Source organism: Elgaria multicarinata, chromosome 3, assembly GCF_023053635.1.
Source record: "Elgaria multicarinata webbii isolate HBS135686 ecotype San Diego chromosome 3, rElgMul1.1.pri, whole genome shotgun sequence".
Taxonomy (NCBI): domain Eukaryota; kingdom Metazoa; phylum Chordata; class Lepidosauria; order Squamata; family Anguidae; genus Elgaria; species Elgaria multicarinata.
The window spans coordinates 154,453,922-154,480,514 of NC_086173.1; the positions used below are offsets into that span (position 1 = coordinate 154,453,922).

General features: G+C 46.3%; 1 protein-coding gene across 3 annotated transcripts; it reads left to right on the forward strand.

The window, feature by feature from the left end:
- Window positions 1–5,517: 5,517 nt before the first annotated feature.
- Window positions 5,518–26,088, forward strand: LOC134396095 (zinc finger protein with KRAB and SCAN domains 7-like). 3 transcript variants are annotated; one of them, XM_063122450.1, is made up of 5 exons: window positions 5,845–5,919; window positions 10,892–10,957; window positions 11,096–11,796; window positions 19,781–19,868; window positions 23,329–26,088. In XM_063122450.1, exons 3-5 carry the CDS (start codon window positions 11,122–11,124, stop codon window positions 24,672–24,674), a joined length of 2,109 nt encoding a protein of 702 aa, XP_062978520.1. In that variant the 5' UTR covers window positions 5,845–5,919; window positions 10,892–10,957; window positions 11,096–11,121; the 3' UTR covers window positions 24,675–26,088. The 3 variants fall into 3 exon arrangements, with proteins under 3 accessions (XP_062978519.1, XP_062978520.1, XP_062978518.1); XM_063122449.1 differs by lacking the exons at window positions 5,845–5,919; window positions 10,892–10,957 and adding an exon at window positions 5,518–5,570; XM_063122448.1 differs by lacking the exons at window positions 5,845–5,919; window positions 10,892–10,957 and adding an exon at window positions 5,984–6,033.
- Window positions 26,089–26,593: the final 505 nt, after the last annotated feature.

Here is a 26,593-nt window from a genome sequence, read left to right on the forward strand (position 1 = left end):
CCTACAAGCTGGACATGAGTGCAATAGCACCCTCCCTCCCATGCTCCCCAGCGTCTGGTGTCCATAGGCATAGAATCATAGAGTTGGAAGGGTCCTATAAGGCCATCGAGTCCAACCCCCTGCTCAATGAAGGAATCCACCTTAAAGCATCCCTGACAGATGGCTATCCAGCTGCCTCTTGAAGGCCTCCTTAGGTCATTGGCTTCATTGTTGTACTGTTCTAACAGTCAGGAAGTTTTTTCCTGATGTCCAGCCGGAATCTGACTTCCTGTAACTTGAGCCCGTTATTCTGTGTCCTGAACTCCTGGATGATTGAGAAGAGATCCTGGCCCTCCTCTGTGTGACAACCTTTCAAGCACTTGAAGAGTGCTATCATAGAATCATAGAATAGCAGAGTTGGAAGGGGCCTACAAGGCCATCGAGTCCAACCCCCTGCTCAATGCAGGAATCCACCCTAAAGCATCCCTGATCCTAGAGTGTTTAAAGCCACATATTAAAATAATCAGTAATCAACAAAAATGGTTGTCCAGCTGCCTCTTGAAGGCCTCTAGGGTGGGAGAGCCCACAACCTCACCAGGCAAATGATTCCATTGTCATACTGCTCTAAGAGTCAGGAAGTTTTTCCTGATGTCCAGCTGGAATCTGGCTTCCTTTAACTTGAGCCCGTTATTCCGTGTCCTGCACCCTGGGAGGATCGAGAAGAGATCCTGGCCCTCCTCTGTGTGACAACCTTTTAAGTATTTGAAGAGTGCTATCATGTCTCCCCTCAATCTTCTCTTCTCCAGGCTAAACATGCCCAGTTCTTTCAGTCTCTCTTCATAGGGCTTTGTTTCCAGACCCCTGATCATCCTAGTTGCCCTCCTCTGAACACGCTCCAGCTTGTCTGCATCCTTCTTGAATTGTGGAGCCCAGAACTGGACGCAATACTCTAGATGAGGCCTAACCAGGGCCGAATAGAGAGGAACCAGTACCTCGCGTGATTTGGAAGCTATACTTCTATTAATGCAGCCCCAAATAGCATTTGCCTTTCTTGCAGCCATATCACACTGTTGGCTCATATTCAGCTTGCGATCTACAACAATTCCAAGATCCTTCTCATTTGCAGTATTGCTAAGCCAAGTATCCCCCATCTTGTAACTGTGCATTTGGTTTCTATTTCCTAAATGTAGAACTTGGCATTCATCCCTATTTAATTTCATTCTGTTGTTTTCAGCCCAGCACTCCAGCCTATCAAGATCACTTTGAAGTTTGTTTCTGTCTTCCAGGGTATTAGTTATCCCACCCAATTTTGTGTCCCCTCAGTCTCCTCTTCCCCAAGCTAAACATGCCCAGTTCTTTCAGTCTCTCCTCATAGGGCTTTGTTTCCAGACCCCTGATCATCTACATTGTCCTCCTCTGAATTCCCATACTGCCTCTGATATTGGTGGTAGCATATAGCCATCCAGACTAGTAGCCATGTGCAAAGATGTCCTTCCTATTATCTGTCCCAAGTCTCCCACCAATCAGCTTCATGAGATGCCCCATTGAGTTCTAGGAATCTGAGAGGGGGAGAAAAATGTCTCCTACCCACTTTCTCCAGATTTTGTACCCCTCTGTCTTGTCTCCCCTTCGCCACCTTTTCTCCAAGATAAACAATCTCAGGTGTTGTAACCTTCCCTCATAGGGGAGTTACTCCAGCCCCTTGATCATTTTAGTTGCCTTTTTTCTGCACTTTTTTCAGCTAGTCCAGGTGCTTAATATTGGCTTCTGATCTCCCTTCCTTCTGATGGTCCAAATTCAGATTTGAACTGGACAATCCTTCAAATGGAGAATGCCTTTAAATAGAGGACTGACGTCTGGAAAGTAGGATATGAGGCTACTCTGGTGGCAGGGGGTGGGGAATCCTGAGAAGGTAATAAACTAAACTGGGTTACCAACTGTAAATAGGGTTGCCAGCTGAACTGGAAAACAAATCTCAGGCTGACCTGCTCCTATGACTTTAATAGAGGCTTGATCTGCAGAAATCAGCAGGCTGGGTAAACTTTTCATAGCATGGAGCTCAAGAGGATCGCTTGCATGTGGCTGCACGTGAAAGTTGGCAACCCTTAGCTGTAAAGCTGACTATGATATAGCCAACAGCCCAGCCTACCTTCAAGGTAAGTGAGTCAAGAACAGACCCTGAGCAAGATACTGATCTGAATTTCTAGGGTATCTAGTCTCATGCCTCTCTTTTCTCTGCATGTTTACTCAGGAGTAACTCCCATTGTACTGAATAGGGCTTACTCAAAGGTTAATATGTATAGGGATGCAGGTTTATTACTAGCACTACTTGTCTTTAATTGTACTTTTAATTTGCCCCTGTGTGTGTGTGTAGATTGAAGTATTATTCCCAATTTACAGATAGGGTAATCTACCACTTTCAAATGAGCTGAGTAACAAGCAGAAATTCAACAGGTACTGCTTTCCCAGCACAGAGATGCAATAATGGAGAAAAGCATCTCTTGTTGCATTTCTGCCTGTCGTACAGTTAAAATGCAGTGGAACCCTGCCATAAAAAAAAGTTGGCCATCGTATAGACATGGCTTCTTTCTGTCTTTCCTGATTGAAACTCTGCTGACCTATCAAATGCGACATAGACTTCTCAACTTCCCAGGGTGGGGGCATGGGGCTAAACTTGGGAAAGGAGACTAGACTTATTTGTTTACATTAATGTGTATATTTCTATTTCTGGAAACCATCCTTCATAGAATCATAGAATAGTAGAGCTGGAAGGGGCCTATAAGGCCTTCGAGTCCAACCCCCTGCTCATTGCAGGAATCCACCTTAAAGCATCCCTGATCCTAGATCAGGGATCCTAGAGTGTTTAAAGCCACATATTAAAATAATCAGTACTCAACAAAAATATTATCTTTTAATTATAATATTATGATAGCTTACACTCTACCCCACCATCCAGGTTGAAGCCCAAGATAAAAATCAACAAACTCTTTTTATGAATTAAAACAAATTTATTACAGTTAACCAGAGGGAGCATTGGAGGGCAGATAACTAAACAATGCACCAAGGAGAAGAAACACATTCAGGATATATGCACTGCTGCCAGCCAGGCTGTGAGCTTACTGATGTTACCTGTTTGGGCGTTGGCCCCCTCTGGGAAATCCTGGAGGGGGTTTGAGCCCCCTCATAGTTTATGCCCCAAATCCAACTCTCTCTCCAGCCACAGACAAGCCCTCTGACAATGTGCCAAAGACAAAGGGAGAGTGGATAAGCAACAGAACGAAATCTTAAAAACTTGTTTTATTGTATTTCTGTCAAGAGGCAAGCTAAATAAACATGCCAGGCATTCTGGAGCCTGCTGCAATGTATCTAATGGTGTGCATAAAAATATTTATTTATTTATTTATTTCTATACTGGCCAGTAGCCAAAGCTCTCTGGGTGGTTCACCACAAGATAATAAAATAAAGCATGAAATTTCAATATACAACATTTAAAACAATATAAATAGCTAAAAAAAAGTTTTAAAAAACAAAACAAAAAACTACTCCAGAAATTTGACTTCCTAAGTATTTAGGAACATAGGAAGCTGACTTATATTGAGTCAGACTATTATCTGTCCCAGAATTGTCAACACTGACTGCTGTTCAGGGACTCAGACCGGGTTTTTTCCAGCCCTACCTGGAGACGCTGAGGATTGAACCTGGGCTCTTCTGCATGCAAAGCAAATGCTCTCCCTTTGCCCTCACTTTCTGTTAAACTAATTCAGCTCTCCCAAGCAGGCACCCTCTAGATAGGTTGGACTACAACACCCATCATTCCCAAAGAGCATGCCCCTTAGGTGTAAAAAAAAGGTTAAACCAGCCTTCCCCAACTTGGCACCTCTAGATGTTTGGGACTACAACTCCCAGCATTCCTGACTATTGGCCATGTTAGCTGGGGCTGATGGGACTCAAAGTCCAAAAGATATGAACTTAAGAAAACCTTTGCTGGATCAGATCAAAGGTCCATTTAGTTCAGCATTTTGTTCAAACAATGGCCAACCAACTGCCCATGGGAAACCCAAAAGCAGGATGTGAGTGCAACCACACCTTCCTGCCCATGTTCCCCAGCAACTGGTGTACATAGGCTTCCTGTCTCTGCTACTGCACATAGCCATCAGGACTAGTAGCCAATACTAGCTTTCTCCTCCACAAATTCATCCAAACCCCCTTTAAAGCCATCCAAAATGGTGGCCATCCCCACGTCTTGTGGTAATGAGTTCCACAGCTTCACTCTGCGCTGTGTGAATAAGTCCTTCTTTTCATCTATCTGCCCTGGATCTCCCATCAATAAGCTTCATGCGCTGACTCCATCAACATTCAGAGGGAGGTTAGGGAAGGCTGAGTAGGGTGACCCTATGGCAAGGAGGACAGGGCTCCTGTATCTTTCACAGTTGTATTGAAAAGGGAATTTCAGCAGGTGTCATTTGTATATATGGAGAACCTGCTGAAATTTCCTCTTCATCACGACAGTTAAAGCTGTAGGTACCCTGCCCTCTTTTAAATCTGGTCACTCTAGTATAGCTCCTGCAGCTTTAACTGTTTTGATGAAGAGGGAATTTCACCAGGTTCTCCATATATACAAACGTTGTTGTTTATTCATTCAGTCGCTTCCGACTCTTCGTGACTACATGGACCAGCCCACGCCAGAGCTTTCTGTCGGAGATCGTTACCTTGTCGTGGTGCTGGAGTTTGAGCACCTCAAGGACGCCATGAGCTAAACCATGAAGGGACACCCAAGACGGGAAGGTCATGGCAGAGAGGTCAGACTAAATACGATCCCTGGGGAAGGTAATGGCAACCCACCCCAGTATTCTTGCCGTGAAAACTAAATGGATATACAAATGACACCTGCTGAAATTCCCTTTTCTATTCAGCTGTTAAAAGATGCAGTAGCCCTGTCTTCCTTTCCATAGGGTCACCCTGCCTCCTTCTTCACAATTAAACGTAACATTTGCATAGTGCTTTTTAGGGCTCAAAGTCCTCCCCATGCATTATCTAGTTGTAGTCCTTATAATGACTCTATAACGGGGTGGGGAACCTCAGACCCAGGAGTCCTGTCCTCCTTTTCATAGGGTCACCCTAATACTGAGACCCTGCCCCAGCCCCCCAAGTGGATCATATTTAGGTGGGCCAGGCCCCGCTCCATCTAAAATAACCCGGTATTTGTAGGCATTCCCTTTGGGAGCCTGCAAAGGCCACCCACGCCGGGCCCCGCAAGCCTGGGAAATCCAAAAGGCGCTTTCCCACGGTGAGGGCGAGAGAGAGAGAGAGGCAGCAGGAGGGGAAGGCCTCCCCCTTTGCGACTCCCCCCTGGTCCGACATCTCGGTCTCTCTAGGAAGCCGCGCTCGCTGTCTCCCAACCCCACCCACCTCCCCAAAATACCAGCCCGGAGAAGGAGTGGGTGGCGTGGGAGACAAGCAGAGGAATCCCCCAGCCCCCATTGCGGGGGGGGGGAGCTGCGCGCGCCGGATGGCCCCAGGCGGAGCCGGCGCAATCGGAGGGGAGGGGGCGAAAAGACCCTGCAGATCGGCCAGGTAAAGGCTGCATCAAGGTGAGTGGCAGCGCCCGCCGGGGAGGTGGGACCCAGCTGCAGGGGAAGGAGGAGGAAAAGATCCGAGAGGCAGGACATCCGTGGCGTGGCGGGGCGGGGGAACGGGGCCGCCCCGCCAACCCGGACTGGAGAGGCAGCCTCAGGCCCCCCGCCCCCTCCCCTCGCCCCACCGGCTTTCCCTGCCCCGATCCTCGCATTTGAGGGCGGATCGCAGCACGTCACCCCGTGTGTGTCGCCTCTAGATCAGCAAAGAGAAGCCTCTGGCGTGGGAAGCAACAGGGCTTGGAGCCAAGTGCGGATATTTATTTTATATAGCCGGTAGCCCAATCCTGGCTACCTTTACTCGCAGGTAAGACCCAGGATGGCCAAGCAGGTCCCGAGGATTGACGCCTTCTAGCGCCGACTTGTGTGTATGTCTACTCAGGAGGAAGCCCACATTGCGTTCCAATGGAATTGCCCCCAGGTAAGTGTGCACGTGTTGTTTATAGGATTGCCGCCTTCCTCTGCAGTCCTGTGTATACTTACCTGGGGGGTACCCCCCATTGGACTTACTTCTGAGTTAGACGTGTATATGGGATTGCATCGTTAAGAGTATGATTATGTGGTTAATTAATTTATTCCCTTTTTATACCAGCTAATAGTTGAAGCTCTCTGGGTGGTTCGCAACAATTCAAACCGTACAATACAAGACACGGTGCAAAGTTTTTAAAACTGTCGTAGAAAATAAAAGAGTTAATGGGGTGTATTGGTTCATTGGGCACAACTCCACCCACCCAGCCTGTCCAGGAAGATCCAGGTTCAAATTCCTGTGGTCAGCCATGAAGCTGACTAGGTCATCTTGAGCCGGCTGCAGTCTCCCACCTTATCTACCTCGAAGGGTTGTTGTGAACATAAAAAGGGGCGGATGACGTTCGTATGTTGTCCTAAGCTTTTTGGAGGGTGGGCAGGATAAAAAGGTAATGCAGAGGACTGACTATGTGTAAACACAATTTAAAAGGGCAAACCTATGTGTGTGTATTCAGAAGTAAATCCCATAAATTCAGTGGGAGTTATTCTCAGGTAAGTGTGTATCAGATTGCAGCCTTGAGGGACATTGGTGTGTCTAAGATCCTGGCTTTCTTAATAGCTGGAGAGCTGAGGTAAACCTAATCTTCTGTTTGGTTTCAATCTCAGCTATCTTGTTCTGATTGAAGGGGGGGAAACGCACAGAAAATTTGACCTATTTACATATTTTTATTTAAATTCATAGCCAATCCCCTAAGTATATGTTTGGAGTGTGTGTGTGTGTGTGTGTGTGTGAGAAACACACAGCCATTCTTCCAAAAAAAGGAGGAGGGATGTTCTTGTCATTATAGTATTCTCAATTTGAAAGTTAAAAGTGTGTCAATAGCTTCATATAAAACACCCAACGGAGACCTCTCCTCTATTTCACAACACCCAATTTCACAGTGCATGAAGCCCAGCTACCTAATTTTCCAGCCCCGCAACTCTTTACTTCAATGTTATGGAACAAGCGGAGGCAAGTGTGGTTGCTGGCCGACCAAGGGAAAAACTGGCCCGGCTGGTTATTTTACTTTCAAGCTACTTGCTGTAAAAGCAAAGAAGCACAGCTGGTTTTTTTTCCTGGCTAGTTGTCTTTTTAAAAAAACTGATCACGTCAGGCATATAGATAGCATTTGCTCTGGGTTGAGTCCCTGGGCTTGCCAAAACCAGCTGTGCTTGGAGTGTTATTGGATTTAGTGAGGAAGCCTTTCTACCCCAATTTGTTGCGACCTTGATGGGCCTGGTGGGGCTCACGTGCAGGTATGTGTGTGTACTATTATTATCTGGTTGAACTGTATAGGGTGACCATATGAAAAGGAGGACAGGGCTTCTGTATCTTTAACAGCTGTACTGAAAAGGGGATTTCAGCAGGTATCTATACTAGAGTGACCAGATACAAAAGAGGGCAGGGCTCCTGCAGCTTTAAGTGTTGTGATGAAGACGGAATTTCCCAGGTGCTGCATGCATACAAATAACACCTGCTGAAATTCCCTTGTCAATACAATTGTTAAAGATACAGAAGCCCTCCTTTTCATATGGGCACCCTATCTAATTCCTCTTTAGAAATCTTCATGTATTCCCCTATTCAGATGGTGGCAAGAGAATGGTTGAGTGAGACCAACTCCAGGTTGGTGACTTGAAGGGGCTAGAACCACCTTCATCAACCTGGTGTGCTCCAGTGTTAGCTCCAATTTTTTGCAGGCCCTTGGTCATGATACCCTCAATGGGCTCTTCCCCTCAGTAACTCGACCTTCTCCTGCTCTCCTCCTCTCTCTCTCATCATTGCTCCCACTTGCTTAACAAACAGAGACCCAGTGAACAAGTTGTTAGGGGGATCTACCTCTCCTCCTTCTTTCTTCCTGCATTGTCTGGGCCAGGAGGACCCTTTGCCCTGATCCAGGGGACCTCTTCTTCTGGGATGGAATTCTAACTCAGGAAGAAGATGAGATAATGACTGGGTTCAGATGACACAATAACCAACAGTGGGTTAAATAGTCAGTGGTGGGGTTGCTGTGCCATCTGTCAGAACTTTTTCACACCACGGTTGAAAAACAACCAACGCTGTACAAGGTTTATTATTTGAGCAACTGTTGGTTATCGTGTCATCTGTCAAGGTACCGTTGGCTGAGTTCAGACGACATATTAGGCAACAGAGGGGAGAATAGCACACTCGCTGCGCATTATTTTTCTGGTACTCCCCACACGACATGTTGCCCCTCCCACCATCACATGGCTAAAAGTCCTGGCATCCTTCTGGGCTGCTGGTGCTTCTCCCTCCCTCCTCCCTCAGTCCTCCCGGCCGTATCCCATCAGCCATTGCGAGTTCTGCCAGCTATACAGTAGCAGCCGGGGTGTTTTCGGCTGCTCCTGCTGGAGAACTCTATGGCCAATGGAATAGTGAACTCGACCAGGGGAAATTATACAACAGAGCCCTGCACACGGCATTTTAATCAGTTGTTTATTTGATGGGCGGTTTACAAAAGTTGTTTTTCAGTGTTGTTTAATTCAAGAAAATAAAGTACTGTGTGTTGAGTATCCGTTATGTGCCCACCCCCCACACGTCAATAATCACGGTTTGACTCCTTCCCACACCCCGTTGATTATCGTGTCGTCCAAACCAGACCATTGACTATTTTGTTGCATACGGTTTGTTATTTTCAGCAACTACAGAGCCTCCTGGCAAGAGCAACCAAAGCAACAGCTGCCACTCTAGGCCAACAGAACTTCCAATGGTTGATGGGATACCAGCAGGAGGACTGAGTGGTGGTGGGGAGATGTGTCAATCAAACACACTGTTGACTAATACCCTATTTCTTCAATTCTAAGTCGCACTTCCCCCCCCCCCATTTAAACATCTCTAAAAATGGGGTGCGTCTTAGAATCGTGGGTGTGTCGTAGGGGTTTTTTTTCTGTTGGTGGTGCTGAAATTAGTGTGCATCTTACAATCGAAGAAATACGGTAGTCAACTTGACGCTCGGTCTTATTCTACACCACGGTTGATTATAATCATGTCATGCGGGGAATACCCCTTCAATAATCAACCGTGAAGTTGACTATTAACCCACTACTGATTATAGAGAGCTTTGGCTATTGGGTGGTACAGAAATACAATAAATAAATAAATATTAGGATTGTCTGAACACAGCCAATAAAACATTCTTCCTTCATTATTATTTTTAAAAAACATTGCTTGCCTACGCTTCATCAGAGTGAGAGGATCGCCAATTCAGAAATGTAACCCAAAACATTAAGACCAGTCATGGGTCCTTGCAAGCCACCATTCGGCATTAAGCTCCCGGACAACAGCTATGCTCAGGTTGGACCTTTCAGGGCCACACAGCTCAGGGAGTCCCCAAATGTCCACCAAGGGAACAGCAGATTATGAGGGAAGCAAAAACCCAAGTCTTGCAATCATGAATGATGGTGCTATGGTTTAAGTGGGGTTAAAATGCAAAACTGCATCTGCTCAGAGTATTATTTGAAATCCGGGTTGGCAAACTGTTCTTCTAACAAATCGGGAAAGGCTAGTTGTGTGATTCACAAATGAAATAATACACCTGGCTGTCTAAAGGTGGGGGGGTGGCGCTGTAAGACCAGGTTCTAAAAAGTAGCTTGCTGCATCACTGGCTACACTAAACAAACATATGACAAAAAGCCTGAGGTGTTCTGATCCCTTCTGTTGTCTATTTGACACTGTGCATGTGCGTATGCGTGCAAATGAGTACTTCAGATTAAAATTAAGTGAATGTTTTATTTTTGAACTATTTTACTGTTTTCTGTTCATGAAACACAAGTAAAAGGTTAAATAGTGAGACCGCAAGATAATCATAACTAGATTGTCCTGAGCCCACTGTAGGGGGTGGGGGAAGCTAAAAGGCTACAATTCTAGGGTCCCTGGTATTAAATACTCAGGCACACCCATCTCAAACAGCCTCAGTCTGGCCCAAGTATTGTAGGTGCAGGTATGCTTGAGGATCTCAGATAGAATGTTTGCATTCAACCAGATTACACTTAGAACTTAAAACATCTAGTCAAACTTTCAAATGAAATGTATTTTATGAAAGAAAAGACAAAGTTACAAGAAGTCACAAGCTTCTAATGACTAATGTATTTGAGTAATATCAAATTATATTTCATCTACACCAAAGCATCTAACTCGTGATACAGTGGTTTATGTGTGTTCACCTACTTGCCCCCTTAATAGTAAATACTATTACCCCATCACTTCTACATCCCTTTAAACCCATTCTACTCTCTGAGGACAGCAACAAAAGTGAGGGCCTTCTCTGTGGTGGCCCCCCAATTGTGGAGCAATCTCCCTGATGAGGCCTGCCTGGCACCGACATTGTTATCTTTTCGGTGACAGGTCAAGACTTTTCTCTTCTCCCAGGCATTTAGCAATATAAAATGAGCCTGGGTCTGTTTTTTTTAGGCTCACAGTTTTAAAGTTGTTATAATAGTTTTAAATGTATGTGTATATTGTACGTTTTTGTGGTTTTAAATTTTTGTATATTGTTTTTAAGTGTCTAAATATTATGTAAACCGCCCAGAAAGCTTCAGTTATGGGTCGGTATACAAATGCAATGAATAAACAAATAATAAAATGCTCCAAAAGCTTTTCCTCCTATGCTGTGCCAATCATCCTATGCTTCACCATCCTTTAAAAATAACTTGGTAGGCCAGGCCTATCTGAGCTTATCCTGAATTTCACCCCTGACTTCTCTTATTTATTTATTTATTTATTTATTACATTTATATCCCACCTTTTTTCCTCCAAGGAACCCAAGGCGGCATACATAATCCTCCTGCCCTCAATGTTATCCTCACAACAACAACCCTGTGAGGTAGGTTGGGCTGAGAGTCAGTGACTGGCCCAAAGTCATCCAGTGGGTTTCCATGGCCGAATGGGGACTAGAATCCAGATCTCCCGACTCCCAGTCCAACACTTTAGCCACTTATGCTGTTGTCACTTCTGCTTTTAGGACAGGATGTGGAGCCACCAATAAAAATGGAGGACCAGAGCAGAACTGGACAAATTCCAGGGGAGAAAATGGAGGAAGGAGGCTCTCAGATTGGCACTCTTGGGAAGTTTCTGTCTGTTGTTGGTCCCCAACCAATTAAAGCGGAGGTCGATGAGGATGACCAATGGCAGAATTTCCAGGAGGGAACTCGCTCAGAAGGTGGCGAATCACAACTGCCGGGATCTAAAGCCTGCAATGATATTACATTTTTTTCTGCATCGTTGAAGGCCGTTGCTAATGTCAACCAAGAGCCTAGAGGGAAGTCGGTGTCTGAAACCCTGCTAGGCCTCCGTGGAAAAGCCCACAAGGCCTCTGAAAATCAGGATTCATCTATGAAAGAGAGAGAAGCGGTTCCAGATAAGGATACGATCCACTTGGAGATGCTGCGTCAGCGGTTCAGGCAGTTCTGCTACCAGGAGACCAAGGGACCCCGGGAGGTGTTCGGGCATCTCCAGGACCTTTGCCATCAATGGCTGAAGCCCGAGAGTCACACCAAGGGGCAGATCCTGGAGTTAGTGATCCTGGAGCAGTTCCTGGCCATCCTGCCACCGGAGATGCAGAACTGGGTTAGGGAGGACAACCCGGAGACCTGCGCCCAGGCTGTGGCTCTCGCAGAGGACTTCTTGCTTTGGAAGGAGGAGGCTGAAATACAGGAACAGCAGGTGAGCCGATGTCACTTTATACATCTCAGGTGACTCTGGGGAAGCACCAGTATCTCTGCTGTCTTGATGTGACCTATTGGTGGTGGTCTGTTTTCTGCCCAGTGATGTGTGTATTCTGGAAAGTTTTGAATTGGTGGGGTGGGGAGTTCTAGAAAGCTTTTCTGGTAATTTTAGCAGCAACTCTAAACTGATTGAGATCTGATTTAACACTCCTGTTTGACTTATAGAATTTATATACCGCTCCCCGTTCAAAATTCCAGAGCAGTGTAAAAGGTAAAATAAAATAAAAACAGAATAAAACACCTTAAAATAGTTTTTTAAAAGAAGCAAAAATGAAAAGTGAACCGTGGCTGGTCATTAAGGAAAGGCCTCCTGGAACAATGGTGTTTTCAGTAGGTGCTGAAAGGAATACATATTTGGCGCCTGCCTGACCCCCAGAGGCAGGGAATTCCATAGGAGGGGGGCCACCATGCTGAAGGCTCTGCCCCTGGTGGACGACAATCGGTGGATGGGTCTATGGGGAATCACCAGGAGCATGACCTCGGAGGACCTCAGTGACCAGGCAGGTTGGTAGGGGAGAAGGCGGTCTCTCAGGTATCATGATCCCAAGTTGTTTAGGGCTTTGTACACAAGTACAAGAACCTTCAACCTGGCCCAGTAGCAAATAGGCAGCCAGTGCAGTTCCCTCAGCAGAGGAGTTACATGCTGGAAAGGGGCAGCGCTAGACAACAGCCGAGCTGCAGCATTCTGCACTAGCTCCAGCTTCTGGAGCATTCAGGCGGTGGAAATCTCCACCATTACCGCTTTGCTGTTTGGGCTCCGACAGCTGTAGGGTCTGAAAAGGAGCTGTTCGGAGATGAACCACAGGAGGACTCGGATCAACTGGATCCAAAGCACTCCCATTCCCCCAATAACCCCCTGTCCAGTGGGAGAAATTATTATTATTATTATTATTATTATTATTATTATTATTATTATTATCAACATTTACCGCACTCCATTCAAAATTTTAGAGTGGCATACAAGTTAAAATAAAATAAAAACAGAATAAAAACACATTAAAATAGTTTTTTTTTTTTTAAAAAAAAAGCAAAATGCCACCCTGGAACTGGTGTAATTCTTTTTCCTTCTAATGTTTCCATTAGGAGGAAGAATTACGTATTTTTTCGATTGTGAGACGCCATCGATTGTAAGACGCACACTCATTTCAGTACCACCAACAGGAAAAAAAACCCTAAGACACACCCGCGATTCTAAGACGCACCTCATTTTTAGAGATGTTTATATGGGGAAAAAAGTGCGTCTTAGAATCGAAGAAATAGGGTAAAAAGAAGAAGAAGATAATCTAACAGAAATGTAAACCAAAAGAAAATCCCACTCCCACCTGACCTTCCACCATGGCCAGAGTAGGCCCATCAGGGATTTGGCAATTCTTTTGCCATGGTTTCTCCCTCCCTCGCCCCATAGGATTGCTCTGCCTGCCATGGCTATCTGTGCCACACAGTTCCTGTCACTGCCACTAACAGTGCCGGCTCTGAGTTTTTGAGGGCCCTCGAGCATGACAACCTTAATGGGGGCCCTCCTTTGGGGTGAGTCTCCCTTCTCACCCCCATTGTCACCACCTGCTCTTCTTTTTCTCATCTGTGTTTTCTGAACAAGCTATTTCATAGAATCATAGAATGGTAGAGTTGGAAGGGGCCTATAAGGCTATCAAGTCCAACCCCCTGCTCAATGCAGGAATCCATCTTAAAGCATCCCTGACAGATGGCTGTCCAGCTGCCTCTTGAAGGCCTCTAGGGTGGAAGAGCCCATGTCCTCCCTAGGGCATTGCTTCCACTGTCATGCTGCTCTAACAGTCAGGAAGTTTATCCTGATGTCCAGCTGGAATTTGGCTTCCTGTAACTTGAGCTCGTTATTCCGTGTCCTGCACTCTGGGATGATCGAGAAGAGATCCTGGCCCTCCTCTGTGTGACAACCTTTCAAGTATTTGGAGAGTGCTATCCTGTCTCCCCTCAATCTTCTCTTCTCCAGTCTGAACATGCCAAGTTGTTTCAGTCTCTCCTCATAGGGCTTTGTTTCCAGACCCCTGATCATCCTCGTTGCCCTCCTCTGAACACTCTCCAGCTTGTCTGCATCCTTCTTGAAGTGTGGTGCCCAGAACTATAGCACACTCATTTCTGCCCACTCACAGAAGTTTCCGGTTCAATTTAACGCCGCTGTAATCAAACAGGAGGTCTCCCGTAGTTTCCCACCCCTTTATTCCATTTTAAAATACATCGCAGATAAGCTGGAATTAAACCCCTATCAGGTTTAATGAAATCAGCAGTGTGTAAAGCTGGCATTGCTGAGGAAGGACTTTGACCAGAGGGAGAAGAAGGTAAAATGCCTCCTTGCAACAAAGGGAGGCAGATCCGATCCCCATGTGTCTACTCAGAAGTAAGTCCCATTGTGTTCAATGGGGCTTACTCCTAATTAAGTATGATGAGGGTTGTGAACATACAGCAAAATCTTACTTCTACTCAGAAGTAAGTCCTGGCTTTCCTGTGGGCTGTGAGGAAACAGACAACAAGACACACACACCTCTTTTGCACACATGCCAGGGAGGGAGGCGTTTCCTCCGTTCAACTGTGTCTGCCATTTCATGCACTCCGTTCAACTGTGTCTGCTGGGAAACAGCAGCAGGACCTTCCCTCGGGCCTCTCCTCCCATGTAATCCAATTCAAATCAGTTCATATCAATCCCGCCAAAGAAACAGGAAGCACAACTCTGGGTAAACAACAGGATTTCCCTTAATGTATAGAAGCTCTTCATGGCTCCCGCTTGCTCGCTTGACACGCAGAGAACAAAATGGGTTTAAGAAAATTAATGAAATACGTGGTTCAGAATGGAGCTACCACTATGCATACTGAGATAAACTTTAACGGAACAACTAATCCATAAAAAGTAATAATAACCACTTGGTAATTTAAAATTTTAATGAATGAAAACATAATGACTTTGTTTTTATTCTAATTCTATGTTAAAATTTAACAAAATAACAAATCCATAACATAGAATGGATTAGTATCTCAGTATGCACAGTGGTAGCTCCATTTTGAACCTTGTATTTCACTAATTTTCTTAAAGCCATTTTGTTTTGTGCATTGATTTTGGTTTAAGATACCATCTTGGAACTGTTGTAGATCGCAAGCTGAATATGAGCCAACAGTGCGATATGGCTGCAAGAAAGGCAAATGCTATTTTGGGCAGCATTAATAGAAGTATAGCTTCCAAATCGCGTGAGGTACTGGTTCCTCTCTATTCGGCCCTGGTTAGGCCTCATCTAGAGTATTGCGTCCAATTCAGGGTTCCACAATTCAAGAAGGATGCAGACAAGCTGGAGCGTGTTCAGAGGAGGGCAACCAGGATGATCAGGGGTCTGGAAACAAAGCCCTATGGAGAGAGACTGAAAGAACTGGGCATGTTTAACCTGGAGAAGAGAAGATTGAGGGGAGACAGGATAGCACTCTTCAAATACTTAAAAGGTTGTCACACAGAGGAGGGCCAGGATCTCTTCTCAATCCTCCCAGAGTGCAGGACACGGAATAACGGGCTCAAGTTAAAGGAAGCCAGATTCCAGCTAGACATCAGGAAAAACTTCCTGACTGTTAGAGCAGTACAACAATGGAATCAGTTACCTAGGGAGGTTGTGGGCTCTCCCACACTAGAGGCCTTCAAGAGGCAGCCGGACAACCATCTGTCAGGGATGCTTTAGGGTGGATTCCTGCATTGAGCAGGGGTTGGACTCGATGGCCTTGTAGGCCCCTTCCAACTCTGCTATTCTATGATTCTATGATTATATGTTCTATAATATTGTTGTTGACATGCAGAGAGCTAGTAGGCCATGGCATTTGCTGCTGCTGCTGCTCCTCCTCCTCCTCCTCACCACCACCCTTGTCTGGACCAGAGGAAAAGGCAGGGGAGCAAGCAGGTTGCCATGGTGAAGAGGAGAAGCAACTCAGTGGGCCTCAGCTGTGGTGTGGCCCATCAACAGATGCCCAACCATCCCTACTCTTGATACCAGCGTTGGCCACCAACACCCCCCAAATCCCAGCAATTCTGCAGAGGAGCAGATTCTGCACACCCCATGTGCCTTGTTTCCCATCAGAATCACTGGGATTCCATTGGCTAGCCAGGTCCATGAGCAACTGCCCATATGACTCCACCACAACCTTCCACAATTGCCCACCCCTGCTGTATCTAACCGGAAGGATGTTGCAGAGTTAACAATGGTAAACGAAAGAGCTACTAAAAGGATCAAACAGCTGGTGTACCAGTCTTTATTGGGGGGAGGGGGATGAAAAAGGCTGATAAAATTGTGAATGTAAGGTGATAATAGTAGTACCTCATACCACATCATCATCAGCATTATAGCATATAGGAGCACTGCTGGATTAAACCAAAGTCCATCTCAATCCAGTATTCTGTTTCCAACAGTGACTGGCCAGATGCTCCTGGAAGTCCATGTACAGGGCATGAAAGCAATGACCCTCCTCTGTTGTTCCTCTCTAGCAGCGGGTACTTGACAGTACACTGCCTCTGAGTATAAGAGCTTACATTCAGCTCTTCTGGCTAATAGCCAACGACTATGCTATTTTGGGCTGCATTAATAGAAGTATAGCTTCCAAATCACGTGAGGTACTGGTTCCTCTCTATTCGGCCCTGGTTAGGCCTCATCTAGAGTATTGCGTCCAGTTCTGGGCTCCACAATTCAAGAAGGACACAGACAAGCTGGAGCGTGCTCAGTGGAGGGCAACCAGGATGATCAGGGGTCTGGAAACAAAGCCCTATGAAGAGAGACTGAAAGAACTGGGCATGTTTAGCCTGGAGAAGAGAAGATTGAGGGGAGACATGACAGCACTCTTCAAATACTTAAAAGGTTGTCACACAGAGGAGGGCCAGGATCTCGTCTCGATCCTCTCAGAGTGCAGGACACGGAATAACGGGCTCAAGTTAAAGGAAGCCAGATTCCAGCTGGACATCAGGAAAAACTTCCTGACTGTTAGAGCAGTGCGACAATGGAATCAGTTACCTAGGGAGGTTGTGGGCTCTCCCACACTAGAGGCATTCAAGAGGAAGCTGGACAACCATCTTTTAGGGTGGATTCCTGCATTGAGCAGGGGGTTGGACTCGATGGCCTTGTAGGCCCCTTCCAACTCTGCTATTCTATGAATTTTCTGCCCAAGAATTCTCTGTGATTTCCCCTCCCCTAGCTAAGCTCTGGAAAAAGAGAAACTGGATGGAATTTGACAGTCTTTCTGTTACCTTTCAGTTACCTTTCAGTTACCTAGGGAGGTTGTGGGCTCTCCCACACTAGAGGCCTTCAAGAGGCAGCTGGACAAGCATCTGTCAGTGATGCTTTAGGGTGGATTCCTGCATTGAGCAGGGGGTTGGACTCGATGGCCTTGTAGGCCCCTTCCAACTCTGCTATTCTATGAATTTTCTGCCCAAGAATTCTCTGTGATTTCCCCTCCCCTAGCTAAGCTCTGGAAAAAGAGAAACTGGATGGAATTTGACAGTCTTTCTGTTACCTTTCAGTTACCTTTCAGTTACCTAGGGAGGTTGTGGGCTCTCCCACACTAGAGGCCTTCAAGAGGCAGCTGGACAGCCATCTGTCAGGGATGCTTTAGGGTGGATTCCTGCATTGAGCAGGGGGTTGGACTCCATGGCCTTGTAGGCCCCTTCCAACTCTGCTATTCTATGATTCTATGACTGACAAACCTGTCCTCCATGAGTTTGCCCATCAAAATGGAGATTTGAATTCGGGTGGGACTGAGCCTTGGACTTTGCCTAAGCAAAACATGTGCTCTACCACTGAGCTATGGCCATACATTGAAACTAGGTCCTGAACTATGCACAAGCGAAGAACCCAACTTAAGTCCTCTGGGAAGAATTTACTCCAGCCAACAAAAACAAGGCTGACAACTATTACCCAGAGGACCTTTTCTTCTGCCGCTCCCAGTTTGTGGAATGGCCTGCCAGGAGAGATTCGTCAACTTAACAGTCTTCCGGCATTTAAGAAAGCCATAAGGATTGATCTCTTCCGGCAGGCCTACCCAGTTGAATTTTAAGATGTGTTTTTAATAATGTGCTGCTTTTAATAATGTATTAGTTTTAAATGTTTTAATTAGTTATATGCATTTTATGGCGTTTGCACTTGTGTTGTACCCTGCCTCGATCCAGAGGGAGAAGCGGGTAACAAATAAAATGATGATGGTGATGATGATGATGATGTTTGCGCAAGTGCGGTTGTTCAACCAGTTGCCACGTCACTGTTGTGGAACCGGCTTTGCAACAGGTTGTGCAAGTGCAATGGGCCACTGCTTGCACAACAGAAAGATTCAGCTGAGCTCTGCTTGCACTGTTTCAGTTTGCAGAATGACACCATTGTATACTGCCCTGCAGTTTGCAGAAGTACTATATATGAGGAGTGGAAAACCCGAACCAGCCCAATGAGGACCTAGCTCAGTAGCCACAGAATGGGAAACCAGAAGGGTATTGGTGGAATGGAGTGTTTTGGAGTAGGGCAAGACTCAGGGCCGGATCAAGGCCCGCTGATGCCCTAAGCACAGCCCAATAATGGTGCCCCCTTAGCCTAGCCGGCAAGGCAGTAGGACTTAATAAGTGCGGAAGGTGAAATAAGACATTAAAAACTGTTTTCTTCAAGGCCACTCCCCCCCCACCAGAACACACAACTATAAACTTTTTTTATTATATTTATTTAACACTAAATAGCAGCAAGCAATATAAGCCTATTATTATTTATTTATTTATTTATTTATTTATATAGCACCATCAATGTACATGGTGCTGTACCGAGTAAAACAATAAATAGCAGGACCCTGCCGCATAGGCTTACATTCTAATAAAATCATAATGAAACAATAAGGAGGGGAAGAGAATGCAAACAGGCACAGGGTAGGGTAAAACTAACAGTATAAAGTCAGAACAAAATCAAGTTTTAAAAGCTTTAGGAAAAAGAAAAGTTTTTAGCTGAGCTTTAAAAGCTGCGATTGAACTTGTAGTTCTCAAATGTTCTGGAAGAGCGTTCCAAGCGTAAGGGGCAGCAGAGGAAAATGGACGAAGCTGAGCAAGGGAAGGAGAGACCCTTGGGCAGGCGAGAAACATGGCATCAGAGGAGCGAAGAGCACGAGCCGGGCAATAGTGTGAGATGAGAGAGGAAAGATAGGAAGGAGCTAGACAGTGAAAAGCTTTGTAGGGTAACAGAAAAAATACTTTCTAGGGCAACAGAAAAAATACAAATTTTCATCACTGTTTATGAGGGGGAAATGCAAATGCAAAAATTTATTGAAAACTATTTTTAATCTGGAATTCCTAAAAATTAGATGGCTACAGCTATGGTACCGGTACTCTGTGGTGTCGTCCCCCCCCTTCCCGTGGTGCCCTAAGCACGTGCTTATAGTGCTTAGAGGTTAATCCAGGGCTGGCAAGGCTGGCTGGTGAAGTTATAATGCAACATGAACTACACCCTTGAAGTAAACCACTACAAACAGAGGGCCTGTTGAGATGACACTTAAGGCTATGTGGTTAGCGAAACTATGGTTCTCTGGGGTTAACCACAAGCCGTGTTGTTGCACACAACACTTTAAGCCACAGTTAGAGCCTGTAACCCCGCTGCAGACAGCCCGACAGTGGTTAGTGAGTGAGCAGGGCTTACGCATCGCACAAGACAAAACGCATCGCACAAGACAACTTAAACCCTGCTGCTTAACCAAAAGCCTTAACCAGCAGGGTTCAAGGTGTCTTCTGAATAGGCCCGTTAGCACTGTGAAAACTAACTTTCATGCCTTTGTTGCGATCTACCCCATCTGGGCTGGCTGCTGTTGAAAACCACATCCTTAATGAGATGGATTTTGGCCTCGATCCAAAAAGGCGATTCTTATGATCTTCCAACTCTTCTTAAGCTTTCGAACTTGTGTTTCAGATGTCAGAGCAGGCTCGGTCGGATGCCGTGAAGGGGCTGCCCTATACGGAGGCCGAGCTGAAAGGCGACGGAAAGCCCCACTTGCTAGGTAACGTTTCATTAGTTTGGATTTCGCACTGTTCTCTAAGTGGACTTCTGTATTATTATTATTATTATTATTATTATTATTATTATTATTATTATTATTATTTTATTTATATAGCACCAACAATGTACTTGGTGCTGTACAAAATATACAAATAAAACAGCGATACCCTGCCTAGAGGCTTACAATCTAAAATCATAGAATCATAGAATAGCAGAGTTGGAAGGGGCCTACAAGGCCATCGAGTCCAACCCCCTGCTCATTAAAACATATGAAGGGGGGAAAGGGGTTCACAAAGTAATAAGAACAGTAAATCAAGCTAAAATACCAAAAGCTATTGAAAACAAATGAGTTTTCAAACGCGTTTTAAAATCTACAATGGAACTCCTGGTATGTAGTTGCTCTGGAGGAGCATTCCAAGCAAACGGGGCAGCCAGAGAGAATGGGCGAAGCCGGGCAAGAGAGATGGAAACTCTTGGGTGGGATAGCAACATAACATTTGAAGAACGGAGGGTCCGAGGGGAATGGTAAAGTGAAATGAGAGAGGAAAGATAAGAAGGTGCAAGACCATGACAGGCTTTGAATGTCAGCAAAAGAAGCTTATACTGAATTCTATATGGGATCGGAAGCCAATGAAGAGATTTCATCAAAGGAGCTAGGCGCTCTCTCTCTACGCAGCTAGGCTCTCTGCTTCATCGGCTGTTCCAAGTTCAGTTCCAAGTTCAAGACTTCTCTTCTCCTATGCCAGCCTTCCTCAACCTGGGGCGCTCCAGATGTGTTGGACTGCATCTCCCAGAATGCCCCAGCCAGCTGGCTGGGGCATTCTGGGAGTTGTAGTCCAACACATCTGGAGCGCCCCAGGTTGAGGAAGGCTGTCCTACGCATTTGGCAATATGTAATTAGCCTGGGTTTGGTTTTTTGGTATGTTTTTGTGGTTTAAAATTTTTGTATATTGTTTTTAAGTGTTTTTATCCTATGTAAACTCCCCAGAGTGCCTCGGCTATGGGGCGGTATACAGATGATGATGATGATGATGATGATGATAATGATAATCCATTGTAAGATGCTAGAGCAAATGTAGTTGAGAGCCAGTGTGGTGTAGTGGTTAGAGTGTTGGACTGGGAGGTTCTAGCCCCCGCTCGTTCATGAAGCTCACTGAGTGGTTTTGGACTCTGTCTAGCCTACCTCACAGGGTTGTTGTTGTTGTTGTTGTTGTTATTTATTACCTTTGTATACCGCCCCATAGCTGAAGTTTTCTGAGGGTAAAATAGAGAAGAGGAGGATCATGGACGCTGCCTTGGGATCTGTGGAAGGAAACGTGGGATATAAACGTAACAAATAACTAAATAATGAGAGGCTGAATTTATTAGCAGCTGAGATGGATCTGGATTTTGGAGGGAGTGCCCTCGGATGGTGACATTCGCTGCAGCTGCACCTGTTCTTTTATTTATTTATTTCATTTATATCCCACCTTTTTTCCTCCAAGGAACACAAGGTAGCGTACATAATCCTCTTTTCCATGTTATCCCCACAACAACAACCCTGTGAGGTAGGTTGGGCTGAGAGTCTATAGCCATAGCTAGACCTAAGGTTTATCCCTGGATCGTCCAGGGGTCAAACCTGTTCATCTAGGTGACACACAGGGGATCCAGTGCTCAGGCAGGGGCGAACGCTGGATGATCCCAGGATAAACCTTAGGTCTAGCTGTGGCCTGTGCCTGGCCCAAAGTCACCCAGTGGGTTTCCATGGCCATGTGGGGACTAGAACTCAGATCTCCCAACTCCCAGTCCAACACCTTAGCCACTACACCACACTGGGCTCCTGTTCTTTCTTGCCATCATCGCCTGACTGGCTGATCGGCACTGGCAGCGAGGCAGAGCAGCTGCTGCCACTGGTCTTCTCGCACCGTAAGGCAGAAAGCCGCAGCTACAGGTGCCCATGCAGTACCAGGGAAAGGGGCAGTGGTAGGAGCCCCCTCTCTCCCTGGGCAGCAGGGGTCACTGCTACCGAGGGAGAGGGGCTGCTGCTATTGCTGCTCTTCCTGGTCAATAGAGGGTCATGGGTCAGGGGCTTGGTAGATGTCTATTATGCTGACCCCCTCTCCCCCAATGCCACCCCTAGCATTCTGTTCACACAGAGGCCAACCAACTGCCCCTGTGGGAAACTCGCAAGCAGGACCTGAGTGCACCCTCCCACCCATGTTCCCCAGCTACTATCATAAGAACATAAGAGGCGCCATGCTGGATCAGACCAAGGGTCCATCTAGTCCAGCACTCTGTTCACACAGTGGCCAACTAGCTGTCAATTAGGGACCAACAAAGCAGGACACCCTCCCACCCATGTTCCCCAGCAACTGGTGCACACAGGCTTACTGCCTTGAATGCTGGAGATAGCACACAACCATCAGGGCTGGTAGCCATGGATAACCTTCTCCAGGAATTTATCCAACCCCCTTTTAAAGCCATCCAAATTGGTGGACGTCACTACATCTTGTGGTAGTGAGTTCCATCATTTAACTCTGCGCTGTGTGAAAAAGTCCTTCCTTTTATTTGTCCTGGATCTCCCACCAATCAGCAAATGTATTTGCATTATGAAGCCTTAGCCATGGATGACCTAGAAGAAGCTAGCAAGTTTTGAGTTTTAAATTGCTTTAAAGGGGGGAGAATGTTAGCAGAGGTGCCTCCATTTTCTAAAGGAAGCTGTAAAGTAGCCATTATACACCAGGCGAAATGTCACGTACCGAAGGCGTTGAGGGCGTTTTCAAGGGTGTCTTCTTGTATCTGTCTTATCTAACTAAAACAATGGCTTCGGCTCCAGGCAGAAAGTTAACTTGCAGTAACTTACTGTTACAAAGGGATTGTTTTGCACAAGATAAGAAGGCTCTGGTGTTACGTTCTGATTGGTTAATATTGCTATGGGGCACTGCCCCTTTCAGGCTTGAAATGCTGTGCTGAATTCCCATTTTCTCTGTCTGACTACTCGCCTTTCAAAAGACTCAGATCTTGATTATAATCAATAAAGCGCTTTTGAACCCTATGTAGCTGGAAGTGTGGAGTCGTGCTTAGGGGCTGAATTGGATCTCGTTCCTAAGGGCAAAGAACTTGTCTAACAGGATGACTCCATTGGGTTCTAGTATTTTGAGAGAGGCACAACGTCTGCATGTTGGACCATTATTACATCGGCTTAAGGGGCTCTGTGCGTTGTGCCCAGTCTGTGTAGGCTTCAGCAGTGTGATCTGAACGTTCTGACTTTGTGGTGTACAGATCATGTCGTTACGGCTGGTGGCGTGTTGGGCTCTGTGCGTTGGCTGCTCTGCAAACATGGCAACCCAACACATGGATGCCTGTGTAGAGAGGGTGGGTAGGCTGGATAGGTGCAGACCTTGGTCCTCTTGCCCCATCTCTTTAGTTTGAGTCTCCACGGCAGGATGTTACTCATGTCGTGATTCTGTTCTTTCCCTCAGGTGGTGGGCAAGAGCCTGAGAAGAAGATGGCTCCTGAACCAGAAGAGTCTAAGAAGATGGAACTTGCTGAAGTTCTGTTTGACAAAGGCAAATGGGATCTTTTCCAGTTTCCTCAAATTGAAAACATGCCAAAACGTCAGGAGGAAACACACAAAAATGAGGGAAGCTACCGAGGGCGGAGAGAAGGGAAGCGTGTTTGGGAGAAAGATGGCAGCCAACTCCTAAACAAAACCACCTTCCAGGACACAACAGAGAAGGAGAAGATGAGCTCTGATTGCCCCAAAAGCTTCAGCCAAACCCGTGACCTTCTCAAGCGTCAGAAAACACAAAGTGAAAACAAGTCACACCAGTATACGGATGGTGGGGCAAGTTGGAAACCAGTCCCTCAGCAGGAGAACGTCTGGACGGGAGAGGAGCCCTATATGGATTGTGGGACTAAATTGAGTCAGAAAGCACCATTAAGTAATCCTCCCAGAATCCCTATAGGGGAGAAACCATACAAATGCTCTGAATGTGGACACAGTTTTAGTCAGAGCTCGGATGTTACAGGAGACGGTCTTTATATATGTTCCAACTGTGGAAAAAGCTCAGTCCTTGGAAAACAAGAGAGAATGCACATGGGAATGAAACCGTCTAAATGCTCCGAAAGTGAGAAAGGATCCCCTCAGCCCTCTGAACTTCAAACAGGGGAGAAACCATACACGTGTACAGACTGTGGGAAAAACTTCAGCTTTAGGTCAAGCCTTGTTCGTCATCAGAGACTCCACACTGGAGAGAAACCATATAAATGTTTAGACTGTGGGAAGAATTTCAGTCAGAGCTCAAACCTTCTTAATCACCAGAGAATTCACACAGGAGAGAAGCCATACAGCTGTTCAGACTGCGGGAAATCCTTCAGTAACAGCTCGAGCCTTACATCACACGAGAGAACCCACAGAGGAGAGAAACCTTACAAGTGCTCCAGCTGCGGAAAGAACTTCAGCTGCAACTCTGTTCTTAGAATCCACGAAAGGATTCACACGGGCGAGAAGCCGTACGAGTGCTTGGAGTGCGGGAAAAGCTTCAGCCGGAGAGAATTCCTCATTGGACATCAGAGAACTCACACAGGGGAAAAGCCGTATGAGTGCACTGAATGTGGGAAAAGCTTCAGCCAGAGATCGAACCTTATTAATCATCAGAGAAGCCACACTGGAGAGAAACCATTTGAATGCTCAGACTGTGGGAAGAGATTCAGTCATAAAGCGTCCCTCCTTAAACACGAGAGAAACCATGTGCACGGCCCCAAAATGGGAAAGGAGTCAGCTGTCCAAGCTACCTTGCACGTGACAGACGTGGCACACACATAGGAGAAGAAACCACATCCGTGGGGGAGAGTTCCCTTCAACTACTCTTGGCCAGCAGAAAATCCACACACAGTCGAGAAATGACACATTGTAAGAACTGCATCAGTTTGAGGCCAGCCTCTTGTTCAACCTGAAAGGACCTATTATTATAAGGAAGAGAACCCAAACAAGTGTGCAGAGTAAGAGAAAGCATCAATGATAGGCCACACTTCCCCTTATCATTCCCTCCATTTCTGGGGGTACAAAGTGCTTACTGACTGGTGGGGGGGGGGAGAAATGGAAAACCAGGTAGGAGGAGGAATGGAATGGAGTGTCCTGGAAGAGGGCATAGCTGACTGGAATGCTGAACAGAAGCACTCCATGCTGCAGCTTTTTGTTGCCGGTTTGACTAGTTTTCTTTAAAATTAATCCGTTGCCTTTCAAATCTTTTGAAGTGCCCAACTGAAGTGCCGACTTCAGGCCCAATATTCCCTGTTCCTTCAACCCTGCCTGATCTCTGCACCGGTGGCATTGCTACCTGTGAGCCACATCGCACCGGTTCTGACAGATCTTTGGCCTGGAACTGTGACTAAACTGTTGCTGTACCACCACGAAAAGGGTCTAGTAGCTAGAGGAAGGCAGCACCTACAGCAGCAGTTTCATAGCCTCTACGTGTGGAGAGCCAGGTGTGGCGTGTTTTCTGTAAGGCCCCAGTAGAAGCTGTCCCTCCACATACAGTGTTGCCCTTGGGACGACTCAGTGAATTGGTCCAGTTAAGGGGCGCAAAAAGAGAATTGGGTGCATGGGCAAATGACCTTCCAGCAGGCTTTCTGTGGTCTGGGTGCCTTCAGTGGGTGTTGCCCCGGGCACTGACATCATCATCTTTCTCCGTGCTAAGAGAGGCTTGGAGTCCCGCACTGAGAGGGGTTCGGCGTTCCGTACTCCTTTGTGTGGGGAAAGGGGCTCAGCCAGCACAGGGAAGAGCAGCTGCAGATCAGATCATCGGGGATTCTGGTTGCTCACGGAGACTGCAGGCCGCATGAGGCACCTCCGTGGACTGCAGGTTCCTCATCTTTGGGCCGGGCCTTCCATGCCCAGTCAAGACCCTCCGTCAACTTATTTTTCAAGCTTCCTGGCTTTCATCCTTCCCAAACCTCTCTGCACACAGGCTCCTCTCAGGCAAAACAGGCCCCAGCTAGGTGTGAACAGGCACGCTAAACCACAGCAGGGCTGGCGGAAGAGAAGAGGGTTTATACCAGGGCCTTCTAGCAGCCACACCACACACACACACACACTGTTTTCTTTTGTGTCCAGAATTATGGATGTAGTGTTTTTATTTAATTATATCTTTATCCTGTCATTTTTCCAGGGTGGGGTACATGGCTCTCTTTCACACTCCTTCGATATTGCCCTCACAACAATCCTGGGAGGCACAGGTTAGGCGCTGTGTGTGTGTGTGTGTGTGAGAGAGAGAGAGAGAGAGAGAGAGAGAGAAACTAGCCCAGGTCACCCCACAAGCTTGATGTGAAAAATGGGTGAGGAAATTCCTGATTTAAATTTTGCTTCTGCCACAAATTCCCTAAGGGCGTAATCCTACATCCTATGCATGTTTAGACAGATAAAAACATGCACAGATGTTCTGTTTAAACATGCATAGGAAAGCAACTTAAGTGTCCATAGTCTCTTGTCCTGCCCCCAATAGGAGGAATAATAACAGTGGCCTGCCATTCAGGGTTGTAAGGATGATTGAGGTAATGTATGTGGCGTGCTTTGACGCTGAAGCACAGCACAAAAGCAGTTCTGAAACGTTTAATATCCGGAGCGGCTTCCTTACCTGTCCCCTTCCAGTTGATCCTCGTGTGTGCAAAGCAAAAGAATCCAGAGTGCAGTGAACCAATGCTACATGTTAAAGTTATTGAGGAAAACACACAATAACATGAAGC